Source organism: Myxocyprinus asiaticus, chromosome 13 (genome assembly GCF_019703515.2).
Source record: "Myxocyprinus asiaticus isolate MX2 ecotype Aquarium Trade chromosome 13, UBuf_Myxa_2, whole genome shotgun sequence".
In the NCBI taxonomy this organism is placed as follows: domain Eukaryota; kingdom Metazoa; phylum Chordata; class Actinopteri; order Cypriniformes; family Catostomidae; genus Myxocyprinus; species Myxocyprinus asiaticus.
In genome coordinates, this window is record NC_059356.1 from 8,281,677 (window position 1) to 8,296,823 (window position 15,147).

The 15,147-nt window shown below is 38.3% G+C and overlaps 1 protein-coding gene across 4 annotated transcripts in view; it reads left to right on the forward strand.

Moving 5' to 3' along the window:
- The window catches only part of LOC127450322 (xylosyltransferase 2-like), a 39,216-nt gene extending 24,638 nt beyond the window's left edge, over positions 1-14,578 (forward strand). For all 4 annotated transcript variants that reach the window (XM_051714328.1, XM_051714331.1, XM_051714330.1 and 1 more), the window contains 7 exons: positions 1,566-1,646; positions 4,252-4,468; positions 4,742-4,918; positions 5,210-5,466; positions 9,111-9,306; positions 9,582-9,915; positions 10,083-14,578. In XM_051714328.1, the coding sequence (XP_051570288.1) occupies positions 1,566-1,646; positions 4,252-4,468; positions 4,742-4,918; positions 5,210-5,466; positions 9,111-9,306; positions 9,582-9,915; positions 10,083-10,405 (1,585 nt within the window). In that variant the 3' untranslated portion in view covers positions 10,406-14,578. The remainder of the gene's footprint in view (positions 1-1,565; positions 1,647-4,251; positions 4,469-4,741; positions 4,919-5,209; positions 5,467-9,110; positions 9,307-9,581; positions 9,916-10,082) is intronic.
- Positions 14,579-15,147: the final 569 nt, after the last annotated feature.

A 15,147-nucleotide genomic window follows, 5' to 3' on the forward strand; every position in this document is an offset into this window, starting at 1 on the left:
TATTTCAAAGTAACATTATTAAAGGTTGTGTGAACTTTTTTCAAGCAATAAACGTAACTGATTTAAATGCATTAACGCACACAGCTCTGCTATTTTTATATGTACGCAGCGACTCGCTGATATTCTGTATCTTTGCGGTAAACTCGCTATGCTTTTTGAGTTATCGTCAGATGATGGCAAAAGTAAACCACATCTAAAATTAGGCTGAAATAAAAGTTCACATTTAAATATACAATTTCGATGATAAGGATAGTTGATAAGGTTTACACAATCAGACAATATCAGCTGATAACTGATATGGTGCCTATATATTGTTAAACATCTTTCAAAATCAGCCGATATCATTTGATAACCAATATGGTGCTGATATATTGTTCGTCCCTTACAAAATAGTCTGATATTAGGTTAAAAAAAAAAATGATATTATGTTGACATATTGTGCATCCTTTACTAAATCTGCAGATATCAGCTGATAACCGATGTGGTGCCGATATATTGTGCATCCCTTGCAAAATCAGCCAATATCACTTGATAACCAATATGGTTCTGATATATTGTTCATCCCTTACAAAATCATCTGATATCGGCTGATAACCGATATTGTGCCAATATTTTGTGCATCCCTTTCTATTTTACATGTAATTACAGTACAGATTTGGCAATATTGGCTTATAACCAATAGGGTGCCGATATATTGTGCATCCCTAACAATATCAGCCGATATCAGCTGATAACCAATATAGAGTCATCATTTTGTGCATCACTTACTAAATTGTCCTATATCAGCTGATATCCGATACTGTGCCGATATATTGTGCATCCCTTACAACATCAGCCAATATCAGCTGATAACCAATATAGAGTCGTTATTATTGTGCATCCCTTGCTAAATTGGCCTATAACTGATATTGTGCCGATATATTGTGCATCCCTCACTAAATCTGCCAATATTGGCTGATAACAGATATGATGCCAATATATTGTACATCACTTACAAAATCTACCGATATCAGTTGATGACCAATATGGTGCCGATATATTGTGCATCCCTCACTAAATATGCCGATATTGGCTAATAACCCACATGGTGCCGATATATTGTGCATTCCTGTCTAAAATTCAGGAAGATAATTGATAATGTTGTTACAAAATAAGTATTATGAGTACCTAACACTACGCATTTCAGTAGATTGTGTCTGCAGGTTTCCGCTCAAAGCCGCTGTTATTTGTGTGCAAGCATGATTATGCTGGCAAATCTCTCTTTCTTTGCAATCTGTCCTGGGAGGATTTCCGTAACACATCAGCGCCCTACATGTTCACAGTCCCTCCAGATGTCTGTGCTGTTTTCTTTTTTCAAAGCGAACTAAAAACGTTGAGTGGCTGTAAATGGTCAGATGCACATGCAGACGTTGATGTCAGCCAAATCCTGTCAGCAGCAGATAATTCCCTCCAGAAGACGTCTTCGCATTTACCCACTGCACCCTACAGTCAGTGCTATATCTCTGGCATAATCCCTCGTTGTTTATCTGCCTTTTTTCTCCTCCTATACTATCGGTCTGAAACAGGACCAACGATGAGCTGGTGGCTTTTCTCTCCCAGAACCGTGACAAGAACTTCCTGAAGTCTCATGGCAGAGAAAACGCAAGGTAGATCATTGACCGTTCTAACTTCCTGTTCTTGAAGTAAACTCATTGCAGAGGTTACACATCTAAAATGCATCATGGATGCTTTATTTTTATTGTGGGTCAGTGACAAATAAGGATGTTTGAGATGATGAGCAGGAGAAATAATTAAAAAAAAAATCTGTTTTAAAGTGCATTGGCCAAGTTCCTAGAAATGTAATCTTTGCATCCATGTTGGTTTCATAAGTTTTGAAAAAAAAAACAACAAAAAAAACGATTGAGTGACTCATATATCCTGTACCTACGGATAATTTGTTTTATCCTTTTTGTCTTCAAAATGAAATAACTGTAACTAAATAGACTTTATTTGGTCATTATTGTTGTTGTTGTTATTATTAATGGTAATTAAATCAAGCCAATAATTGCAGGGGAAACATAATGGGAAATATAAATGTTCATTGGATGTGAATAAGCCTCACAGGACATCGACATGGTTTTGAAGAGTATATAGGACACAAAAGGACCATGGGATTTTTTGAGGGCGTTGTTCATGTACTGTATTATTATTATTTTTTTTCTCTTTCTATTTTTTATTTTTTTTTAATTCGTAGTTACAACTTTTGCTTTCCAGTCTTTATTTAGCAAGTGTCAAATTCATTGTCGGGGTGTGAGCACAATTCTTTACTTACCGCCTATCTGAGGACTGCTCGCCATTCCATTGAATTCATGAAATAAAATGCAACCGATCGTGCCCTATTCCTGATTTACTTTCACTGACATTCAGTTGCATTTTGCTTGGTTTATTGAAACATTGTTTTTAATTAGACCTACCTATCTGAACCTGAAAACGGCCCCCTCACACTCAAAGCATGAATCCCTAGTGTAATTAATTAATTGATCATCTGAGTAATTAATAATCTGTTTAATTAAAACTTTTTTGTATCAAAAAGTTCAATTAAATACACCAAAAGTGTATTAAAAGTGTTGCCCGTCCATCCACACTGGTCTTAGAGAAATGCGTTGCTGTTAGGCTACATCAAGCCAAAACTCTAAGGCACTCACATGGAGTAGGCATATAGGCCTAATATTAATAAGGCCAGCTATTATAATGGGGTTATAATATTAAAAACTATAATCAAATTGTGGCGAGATGAGCCTTAATCATGTACAACAATTATTTTACTTAATTCCCATTCAGTTTTAAACACATTTGTGGTCCATAAATAATATTTTATTGCATAATGGTTGAACGCATATGGAGATCATGTAATCCAGATGTTAAAGAGAGACAACTGAATAGATAAGGGTTTCATTTTATTCAATCAGTTCATGGTTAGTTGTTGTATCCTAAAAAATAAAATGAAAACTATGAAAAAATGTAAGGTTCATTCTGTTCTGTTTAACACATAGCCTACTGTATATGGACACACATTTATTCCCCCACTCGATATTTCACAAAAAAAAAAAAAAAAAAAAAGGTATACAGAAAGACATGTCGGGCAAAATAAAGTCCTTTCTGACAGTAACCATAGCAACCTGCACACCTGAAACTGCAATGCGAGCGCCGCATTGACTAAAAAAAGCTGTCCTCAATGTAGGCCACGCGATAAATTTGCGGTGATTTAGCGCTCGCCATGTGTACCGTGTGAAAAGGCTTTTATTCTGAAGAAAATTAATGAGGAAGGACAGAAGACATTGCAGGTTTAACCAATCAGTAGAAATGGGCATCTCACATCCATCCACTTGTGCAAATCAAATAATAAGATTGTACATTATTTTAAACGATTGAATGAAAAAACGAGAAATCCAGCTGATTTCCTGTTTTTCTATTTCTTTTATGAAACTAAAAAATGTAAAGTGTTTTCTCAATGTTGCTTATTTCTTTCTAGATGAAAAACAAGAAAACTGTTAATTTATTGGTTATTCCGTTTTGAAGACAAAAATGAAAAACGAATTATCTGTCAAGTGGTTTAAAGTAAAAAGTTTTCACACATTTTCCTTAGATCGTCATCATTATTTTCAAACAGAAGTTTTCAAACATGTTGCAATGTAAATTATGAACCATTGGGGTGGGGGTGGGGGGGTGTTGGTTACATCACACTGACATTTGATTTGGCGGAGAAAAGGTTTTCATATATTAATAGTATTATTTAGTTGGTTACACAACACTGACATTTGATTTGGTGGGCAAAAGTTTTTCAAATATTAATAATAGTTTTTGTTGGTTCCATCATAGTGACACTTGATTAGAAATTGTTTTCAAATGTATATTTTGAAACAAAACTGCTTCATTACTTAATGACTTTTTAAAGAAATTATAATAAATGATAATGCCAAACTACAAGGTTTTTTTTTGTTGTTGTTGTTTATTTTTATAGGGATTTTTCCCTAGTTACCATCTCAGGAGAATTATACTGCATTGCCAAATTTGCATTAACAAGCAAAATATTCAAATTAATTTTAATTTTGAATGTAAAATGTTCACCATAGAAGAGTTGTATTCAAGTCATTGTCTGTTTGAATAGCATTTTTTTATATATGTATAATTAAGGTCTAAATAGCTTTGAAACTGTACTCTGATTGAAGTGACTGTGATTGTGGTGACATTGGTCAACATCCTGTCATTTAGGTTCATTAAGAAGCAGGGTTTGGATCGCCTGTTCCATGAATGTGACAATCACATGTGGCGTCTGGGTGAGCGCACCATCCCTGAGGGGCTGGAGGTGTCTGGAGGCTCAGACTGGTTCTCCCTCACGCGGCGGTTTGTGGAATATGTGGTGAACTCTCAGGATGAGCTGGTGATGGGGCTCAAGCAGTTTTACACCTACGCTCTTCTGCCTGCTGAGGTACTATGCCATCTTTGCACTCATTTGCATCCCCTTATTTTCATGAAAATTAAGCACATTTCTCCTACAAATTCTCGTTACTGCAATGTGCCCTTATTTCTTTCAGGCCTGCATTATTGTTGTATATTAATTTTGGTTTAATATCACTCGGTTCATAAGTCCAAGCTGTTTATATTAGTCCTGTTTCTTCCATTGGCACAGCAGTTATCAGTAAACACCAGCGCTGTGTCCCTGAGGCTACATTTGTGTAATTCCTCTCTGTCTGGTTCTCAGTCTTTCTTTCACACAGTATTGGGAAACAGCCACATGTGTGAGACTCTGGTGGACAATAACCTGCGTGTGACCAACTGGAACAGGAAGCTGGGCTGTAAGTGCCAGTATAAGCACATAGTGGACTGGTGTGGCTGTTCACCTAATGACTTCAAACCCGCAGACCTCATCAGAATACAGGTACAGTGTGTATGAGGATACTGGACTAAACTGAAGCGAACGTTCAGTCGGGATCCAATTATGATATCGTCAATTTCTCTGTGGAGAAAGTGAGCAGGATAGGTTTCTTCTAGAATCCGACTGTTGTGCTCTATAACGTTGTAATATGAACATTCAAATATTTCAGGCTTGTTCAGTCAGAGAACAATTTCGTCGCTGGTGGCTCTTAGCAAATTATCAGTGCATGCAGTAATAACCATAGAAGTTCATAGACACTGACTCTACCCCAACTCCTCTTTTCTCCATCAACAGCAGCTGACGCGACCCACGTTCTTTGCCCGCAAGTTTGAGTCCACTGTGAACCAGGAGGCCATAGATATCCTGGACACTCATCTGTACGGGCAGTACCCGCCAGGCACAGTGGCACTGAAAGCATACTGGGAGAGTCTGTTCGAGCAGGCTGACAAAGTCTCGTCACTGAATGATGTGGCCCTTACTGCATACTCGTCATTCTTTAGACTGGCCCTCCGTAGACAGGAGACCACTCAAAGCAGTATTGACGCCTGCCGGTGAGAGTCCCATCTATCCATCCATCTATCCGTCTGTCGGTCTATCTATCCACATCCATCTACCGGTTTATCCATTATCTTTCTATCGATCTTGCTACCCATCTACAGTGCATCCGGAAAGTATTCACAGCGCTTCACTTTTTTCAAATTTTGTTATGTTACAGCCTTATTCCAAAATGGATTAAATTCATTATTTTCCTCAAAATTCTACAAACAATACCCCATAATGACAATGTGAAAGAAGTTTGTTTGAAATCTTTGCAAATTTATTAAAAATAAAAAACGAAAAAAAATCACATGTACCCGAGTATTCACAGCCTTTGCTCAATACTTTGTTGAAGCACCTTTGGCACCAATTACAGCCTCAAGTCTTTTTGAGTATGATGCTACAAGCTTGGCACACCTATTTTTGGGCAGTTTCTCCCATTCTTCTTTGCAGGACCTCTCAAGCTCCATCAGGTTGGATGGGGAGCGTCGGTGCACAGCCATTTTCAGATCTCTCCAGAGATGTTCAATCGGGTTCAAGTCTGGGCTCTGGCTGGGCCACTCAAGTACATTCACAGAGTTGTCCCGTAGCCACTCCTTTGTTATCTTGGCTGTGTGCTTAGGGTCGTTGTCCTGTTGGAAGATGAACCTTCGCCCCAGTCTGAGGTCCAGAGCACTCTGGAGCAGGTTTTCATCAAGGATGTCTCTGTACATTGCTGCATTCATCTTTCCCTCGATCCTGACTAGTCTCCCAGTTCCTGCTGGCGAAAAACATCCCCACAGCATGATGCTGCCACCACCATTCTTCACTGTAGGGATGGTATTGGCCAGGTGATGAGCGGTACCTGGTTTCTTCCAGACATGACGCTTGCCATTCCGGCCAAAGAGTTCAATCTTTGTTTCTCATGGTCTGAGAGTCCTTCAGGTGCCTTTTGGCAAACTCCAGGTGGGCTGTCATGGTCTTTTACTGAGTGGCGGCTTCCGTCTGGTTCTCCTCTCTCCACAGAGAAATGCTGGAGCTCTGTCAGAGTGACCATGGGGTTCTTGGTCACCTCCCTGACTAAGGCCCTTCTCCCCCAATCGCTCAGTTTGGCCAGGCGGCCAGTTCTAGGAAGAGTCCTGGTGGTTCCAAACTTCTTCCATTTACGGATGATGGAGGCCATTGTGCTCATTGGGACCTTCAATGCTGCAGAAATTCTTCTGTACCCTTCCCCAGATCTGTGCCTCGATACAATCCTGTCTCGGAGGTCTACAGACAATTCCTTGGACTTCATGGCTTGGTTTGTGCTCTGACATGCACTGTTAACTGTGGGACCTTATATAGACAAGTGTGTGCCTTTCCAAATCATGTCCAATCAACTGAATTTACCACAGGTGGACTCCAATCAAGTTGTAGAAACATCTCAAGGATGATCAGTGGAAACAGGATGCATCTGAGCTCAATTCTGAGTGTCATGGCAAAGGCTGTGAATACTTCTGTACATGTGATTTTTTTTTTTTTTTTTTTTTTTTTTTTTTTCGTTTTTATTTTTAATAAATTTGCAAAGATTTCAAACAAACTTCTTTCACGTTGTCATTATGGAGTATTGTTTGTAGAATTTTGAGGAAAATAATGAATTTAATCCATTTTGTAACATAACAAAATGTGGAAAAAGTGAAGCACTGTGAATACTTTCCGGATGCACTGAATATATCCATCTTGTTTACCCATCTGTTCATTTGTCTTTGTGTCTTTCCATCCAGCCGATCAACCATCCATCTATCAATCTAGCTATTCCTAACTATATCTGTCTATCTGTCTGTCTATCTAACGTCCACCCATCTTTGTTTGTCCAACTTCTCATCTGTATGTCTAACAGTCTGCCTGTCTGTACATCTGTCTGTCTACTCATCTGTCCATCTAATCATCTACCTGTCTGTCTTATCTGTTCATCCGTCTAACTGTCTGTCTGTCCATCTCTCTATCTGTCCATCCGTCTGTCTGTCTCTCTTTCTCTCTCTCTCTCTCTCTCTCTCTCTCTCTATCTCTGTCTGTCTATCTACCTGTTTGTCTGTCTGTCTACCTTTTCTGTCCGTCTGTCTGTCTGTTTACAGGGTTCCCACAGGTCCTTAAAATGTCTTAAATACTGTTTTCCAAAATTTAAGGTCATAAAAAATCTTAAATATCTTAATTGATAAAACAAAATTCATAATTTTTATTTAAATGAGTCTTAAATTTGGGGGCAGAAAGATAGGAATCGTGATAAGACCTAATGTGATTATCAAACTTCAAAAAAATCCGCTTTATTATATACACCGATCAGCTACAACATTAAAACCATCTGCCTAATATTGTGTAGGTCCCCCTCGTGCCACCTTAACACTGCCAACCCGCATCTCAGAATAGCATTCACAATATTAGGCAGGTGGTTTTAATGTTGTAGCTGATCGGTGTAAGTGTATGCACTGCATCCTTAAGAGTGAAAACACTGTATTTTCTCCAAGTATGTTGGGGCTTGTGAGTGTTTTCAGCTGTTGCAGAGTAGTTCACAGTCATTAAGCCTTATCGGAAATTTATGACAAGCAATCAATGATGATCAACTGTTGATGAAACCACGGTATTAATTTTATTTGTTCATAAGTTTATTTGTCTGTCCTTCTACCTGTTTGTCCATTTGTCTGTCTACCTTTCTATCTGTCTACCTACCCTTCTGACAGTTCGTCTACCCATCTGTTCATTTGCCTGTCCGTCTGTCTGTCTGTCTACTTGTTCATCTGTCTGTCCATTTACCTGTCTGTCCATCCATCTGCCCACCTGTCTTTCTTTCTGTTTGTTCATTTGCCTGTCTGTCTGGCCATCTATCTGTCTGTCCACCTGTCTTTTTGTCTGTCTGTTCGTCTATCTGTCTGTCTGTCCGTCTACCTGTCTGTCATTCTATCTGTGTCTCCATCTACCTATTTATCTATCTGTCCATCCAACTGTTTGTCTGTCTGCCCGTCTATCTTTCTGTCCATCTACCTGTCTGTTTGTTTGTTTGTCTGTCCATCCGTCTACCCATCTGTCTGTCCATCTACCTGTCTGTCTGTCCTTCTATTTCTCTGTTTGACCGTCTACCTGTTTGTCTGTCCATCTAATTGTTAATCTGTCTGTCCATTTAACTGTGTCTATCCGTCTGTCCACCTGTCTTTCTATCTGTCTGTTCATCTACCTTTCTGTCTGTCCATCTATCTGTCTGTCTACCTGTGTGACCATCTACTTGTTCATCTGTCTGTCCATCCATTTGTCTGTCTGTCCACCTGTCTTTCTGCCTGTCTGTTTGTCTACCTGTCTCTCCATAACTCTGTCTGTCTGTTTGTCCATCTACCTGTCTGACAGTCTATCTGTCTCTCCATCTTCCTGTCTCTGTTTTTCTGTCTACCTTTCTATCCATCTACCTGTGTCTCTGTCTGTCAGTCTGTCTGTCCATCTACTTGTTCATCTGTCTGTCCTTCTACCTGTCTTTCCGTCTATGCGTATGTCTGTCTGTCCGTCCACCTGTCTGTCTGCCCATCTATCTATCTGTCTATCAGTCCACCTACTAGTCTATCGATTCATGTTTTCTATCTGTTTGTTCATCTCTCTGTCCGTCTGTCTGTCTGTCAATCCAGTGGTTTAACTTCTGTTTCTTATTCTTCCACAGGTTTGAGCCCATTGGCTACCCCATCTCTGTGCATCTGTATTTTTATGATGACCATTTCCAAGGTTACCTGGTGAGGCAAGAGGTGCAGAATTTGGTGAGCAGGTCGCGAGAGATGTTGGAGTTGTGGGCTGTTCCCCAGACAGCACTGCAGCTGGAACACAACCTTCATGAGTTTGAGAGACTCAAACACCTCGAGGTGAGAGGAACAGTGGGACGCAATGTAGAGGGTCTGTGGAGATCAATAGAACAAATGAATCAGTGTTTGAAAGTCAGAGGGATTTGGGACATCAGCTGAAAATAAAAGCCATTTCAGAGGTGGAGCAAGTTGTTACATTTTGATAAATTATTAGGAAGACAAATGTTTACTTGAAAAAAACATGTGCAGAGTAATCGTGCACAGGAAGAACCAGAAACATGTTGATTTCATGTTGGCTTTAACATTATATTTGTTTTGTGGATGCTGTATACTAGGTTGGAACCGAATGGGACCCAAAGGAGCGAATCTTCCGTAACTTTGGCGGTGTGATGGGACCCTTTGATGAGCCGGTGGCTGTTCAGAAGTGGGCTCGCGGGCCCAACCTTACAGCCACCATAGTGTGGATTGACCCAGCACACATAGTGGCAGCATCCTATGACATCAGCATAGATGTGGAGACAGAGTTCACACAATATAAGCCGCCCCTGCAGCGCCCCCTCAGGCCGGGAGTTTGGACGGTGTGTGTGCTGCGGCTGTGGGAGCGTGTAGCAGAAGCTCGCTTCCTAGTCATGCCCCTGACCTTCAAGGGACGAGAGCCACTGCGCACAGGTGAGACATCAATGCTTAAAGCTTTGTTCCTTACACTGAAGAAGTCATTTAAATTTATGTATTTCACTCTTTTTGCAGTTTTGACTGTTAATGCTAGTGCTGCAGAAATTCTAACCTTTATCTGTTTCTCCGACTAAATACTTGTGTTCCTCTTGTTGTCTTTTCAGAAGACCATGGGTGGATACATGCAGGTCCTCCAGGTAACGTGTACTTGGAGCAAAGCTTCCAGCAGCTCTCCCATGTGTTAAAGCTGCCGCCCAGCGAGCCCGCCCTGCAGGAGGCGCATAAGAAGACTTACCTGGTCGGAAAGCCACTGGAGGCCTGGGTGGACAGCTTGGTTGGGACCTTCTGGGTCACAGGACATATCTGCTCTGAGCAGACCTCTTCCTGTCCCACCATTGGACTCTGCAGCAAAACCTCTTGGAGCTCGTTGTCCCCGGACCCCAAATCAGAACTTGGGCCAGTCAAAATTGATGGTCGCATTAGGTAGCCCAGTAGAGCTTGAACAATCGGAGGAGAATGGGGAAATCCCTGAAGGACAGTTCACAAGAGTGATGTTTACGTGTTGTGGTCTTTGAGACCATCCCATTGCTAGTCTGTTGAGGGCTAAGCAACTAGTTGAGGGTGGATCTACCTGAGAAACTATATACATTTGCACAAAAAGACTGCCAGACATTGTATGAGTCTTGCTTTCATAAATCAATGTTCAACAGTCACTTAAATACATTGTTCTGAGTATTATTAGCAAATAGTTTACGGTGTGGGTTAATGGTACAAAGACCCAAATCTGAACAATTATACACTTTTAGGGGCCAATCACACAGAACACTTTTTTTGTATTTGAAAAAGCGAGATGTAGCGCAACAGAATAAAACAAATGCAAGTTTTTTGTAACATATATTTTTAAAAGTTGAACTCTTTTAAAGCTTCATGCAAAGTCTTAAAAATGTGGTGCTCATGGCACAAGATGCTGAAAAAAAACAAAAAAGCAAAATGTGCCACTACGTTTAAAGGTATATATCAAGCGTACATGAAAGGGAACAAAACGCAGGTGTCTCATAACACGTTATAACTGTTGAACTTTTGAAACTTCAAGCAATGTCTTAAAAATGCAGTGCTCATGACGCAGGATATTTAAAAAAAAAAAAAAGGGAAAAATATTTCACAACGGTCAAAGATGTAGATCTGGCGTACACGAAATGGAACAAAACGCAGGTGTTTCGTGGCATATTTGTAACAGTTAAGCTGTTTTAAACTTCAAGCAAAGTCTTAAAAATTTGATGCTCATGGCGCAAGATGCTAAAAAAACAGCTAAACATGTCACAACGGTCAAAGATGTCAATCCGGTGTAGGGGGTCCTCACACTTCTATGGCAATAGATCTGCTTTTCAGAATATTATTATAAGATGTACCAAGCTCAATTTAAATATATATTGTAAGTAGTTTTGTCACAATAACAAAATTTCAGTTGTCGGTACCAATACCAGTGAAATTTGGTGATTCTCGTTACCAGTTTCGATATTACACCAAAATTGAATAAAACATTTGAATTAAGTAAACATGTAATTGAAGTTCTCAAGTAAGTATTTAAGACAAATATAAAGTCAATAGTACAATAAGAATAAAGAAGCAAATAACAAGCAATAGAACAAAGAAAAACAATAGGACAAATATACAAATTAATGTCACATCCACACTAATCTGTTTTCTTTTGAAAACGCAGTTTTCCGTTTCCTAATCTCATCGTTTTCCAATTTATGCGGTAATGTTGGAGGAAAACACCAGTGTGGAGAAGCCTTAACATAGCATGTTGGGTAAGTTACTCAAACTTACTACAAATTGATAATTACTTGAGTAAAATTGTAATCAGATTTCTTTACTGATTACTTCCTGGAAAAAGTAATCGGTACTCTCCAAAACACTTTTCACAGAAATGTTTGTTTTTCAGCTCAACAAATTCAAAATACTGTCTATATTTCATCTTTTTTCATTGTCATTCATTCACCTTTTAGCTGTCACAAAAAGACTAACAGACATAATACATAAATATTACTTCAGAAACACTGTTTGTTTAACCCAATTAATGTACTAAAAAAAGTAATTACCTTAATTGAAAGTCAGTTGCTGTAATCTGATTACAAGAATTTTAAATGTAATGTATTACACTACTTTTGACTTAAAAGTATTTAAATTACACCCAACACTGATCACGATCAACGTATAGTAGTACCCCGATCTAGCTCATGGTTACATAGTAAGTAAAATAACAGCGCAGATGGGTGCAAGAATGTGTCCTGTGTGAACGGCCCTTTTATTCTTTGTTAAAAGAAAATCAAACTGTGCACATTATTTTCCTCTGTAAAACAGTAGCCAAAATTCTTATTTGAAGCTCACTGGAGTCCTCTGGCTTGATCACTATATGCTTATTTTGAAGCATTGATATTAAACCGTCAGAAGCAGATTGAAGAAGTGCACTTTACTGTAAAACAATGCTCCTCCCTGATTGGCTTAATCTCAGAGGAGGAGGCAGAGCCGATACCTTTTCCATTGCATGGAATCATTGTGTATAGTGACAAAACAAGCTAAACTTCTCATGAACGGAAGCCGTTCATCGAGAGACTGACGCGAATCAGTTTTGTGATACTGTAACTATTTGTCGTCACGTTGAATGTCCTTTGAGTTGAAATACATCTCATCAAGGACATGTTATTTGTCCATTACTGCACAGTTCACTTCACAAAGATCGCATTGTACAAAGACGAAGACTGCCTGAATTGACCCTGCTGAAGATCATTATGTGACCTACCGCCCACACAAATATTTAAATGCTGTGTTGTAGTATTTCACACTTAAGTTTTTTTGGTTCTCAACTCTCGAGTAGTTTTCCTTTGTTTCTTGGCATAATTTGTGTAAAAGATCACAACATTAGGAGACTCAAGTTACACCATTATTTGGTCAAACCACTAGCTGCTGTTTTTGTTTATAGGGATAAATCACCCCCAAAAAATGACTGAGGGACTGGAAAGCTCCAAAAAGGACACTGCGTTTTCATCCTATAGGAAAAAAAATCAGCTCTGACATTCAGTGTTCCACGGAATAAAGAAAGTCATAAGTATTTGGAAACTGAATGAGGATGAGAAAATAATGGACTAACTTTTTGGTGAACTATGGTTTGTCCTGTAGATAATTGCAGGATTGATAAGAATGGGTCCATCTTCATTTAAACATGTCATAACCTGGTTGCCACTTTTTAGCCACCACATTTTAGGATTGTTTTCGCTCTTTATTTGGTGAGAATGATGTCTTAAGTATTCAAAGGAATTGTTTCAGGTATTGATTTACTCGTAACACTTTAAAATATGGTTGTATTTGTTTTTGATAAAAGAATATTTTACACAATTTAAATTCTCATTTACTCACCCTCATGCCATCCCTAGTTTGTATTACTTTCTATTGCAAAACACAAATGAAGATTTTTAGAAGAAAATTTCAGCTCTGTAGGTCCATACAATGCAAGTGAATGGGTGCCAAAATTTTCAAGCTTAAAAAAAACACATAAAGACTACATAAAAGTAATCCATACAACTCCAGTGGTTTGTTTAATGTTTTGGGGTGAGAACAGACCAGAGTGTAACTCCTTTTTTCTCTATAAACCATGACAGCAGTCTCCTTGGCGATTATTATTTCAAGCTCGATTATACTTCCTATACTGCCATCTAGAGCTCTGCACATGCGTCAAGCACTAGGAAGTGTAATCGAGTTTGAAATCATGATTGTGCCTCAAGACTGCAATGGCAAGATGTATAGAGAAAAAGGAGTTATATTTTGGTCTGTTCTCATCCGAAACTGATTGGATCGCTTCAAATGACATTGATTAAACCACTGGAATCGTATGGATTAAAAATGCTTTTTGGAGCTTCAGTGTTTTGGTCACCATTCACTTGCATTGTATGGATCTACAGAGCTGAGAATATTCTTCTAAAAATCTTCATTTGTGTTCAGCAGAAGAAAGAAAGTCATACATATCTGGGATGACATGAAGGTGAGTAAATGATGAAAGAATTTTCATTTTTGGGTGAACTATTTGTTTAACATTACTTAACATGAATTAACAATAAACAAAACTGTTCAGCTCTTATTAATCTTGGTTAATGTTAATTTCAACATATACTAATACTTGACATTTTTAAATTAAAAGTTATACATTTTATTTAATGCATTATGAACTAACATGAACGAAAAATTAACTATTAATAAATGCCGTTAAAAATATTCATTGTTCATGATGCCTCATGCATGCAGTGATCAGAATCTTATTCTAAAGTGTTGCAGAACAGAAAATACTGAATCATTTCTTCTTGTAGGTTATAAGTGTCCTTTTTCTCTTCATATATGTGCTTCAACAATGCTTATAAATGATGATATAAAGAATGAATGAATGAATTATATTTTTCTATTTGTCATATTTTAAACTGTCATTTTGAACTTGAGAATGCTGCTTCAGCTTTTATTTTGATGCCTCGTTCTTCATCATCACACACACCTGGTCACTAAAGGTCTGTGAGGGACATAAAATCCAACTCTTGAAGTTCGGGTCACAGAACCAGGCAGAAATGGGCAGAAAAAGATGTCACATGATGCATAATAAAGACATGAAATCTCACTAAGTCTCATTATATCTCTTTGTTGTATGGGAAAATCTGCAATTAACCATTTTCTTATATTCAGGTCTTTAAGATTCTTTTAAGTTTTATAACCATTTTTTTAATGATGCTTTTGACTTCACTAGTTCATTTTAATGGACTTTCAGTGTGGCAAATGAATTTTTGAAGTGGAAGAATTCCATGTTGTTGTTTTTCTTTTTTTCCGTTATAATAGTCGTTTAAAATAGGTTATACCATGGGTCTGTTGAATGCTTGATTCTGATTGGTTGACAGACATTTTAAAGTGTTCAATTATTTTTCTAGTAAACGCAGGGATATGAAGTAGTTCTAGGTCTTTTTTTTATTTTATTTTTTTATTAACAATTTTTATTGATTCCATGCAGCAAATCAAATAGACACAACAGAAAATGCAGAATCAAACCACATGAAATCATAACTTTTCCCCCTGAACATTAACCCCCCCCACCCGACACAAACAAGCACTCCAGTGTTAAAAAACCAACTGACAAAGACACACAAATAGACAATAAAAAAGCATACTTTCAAAAACAAAAAGATTGCAACACTC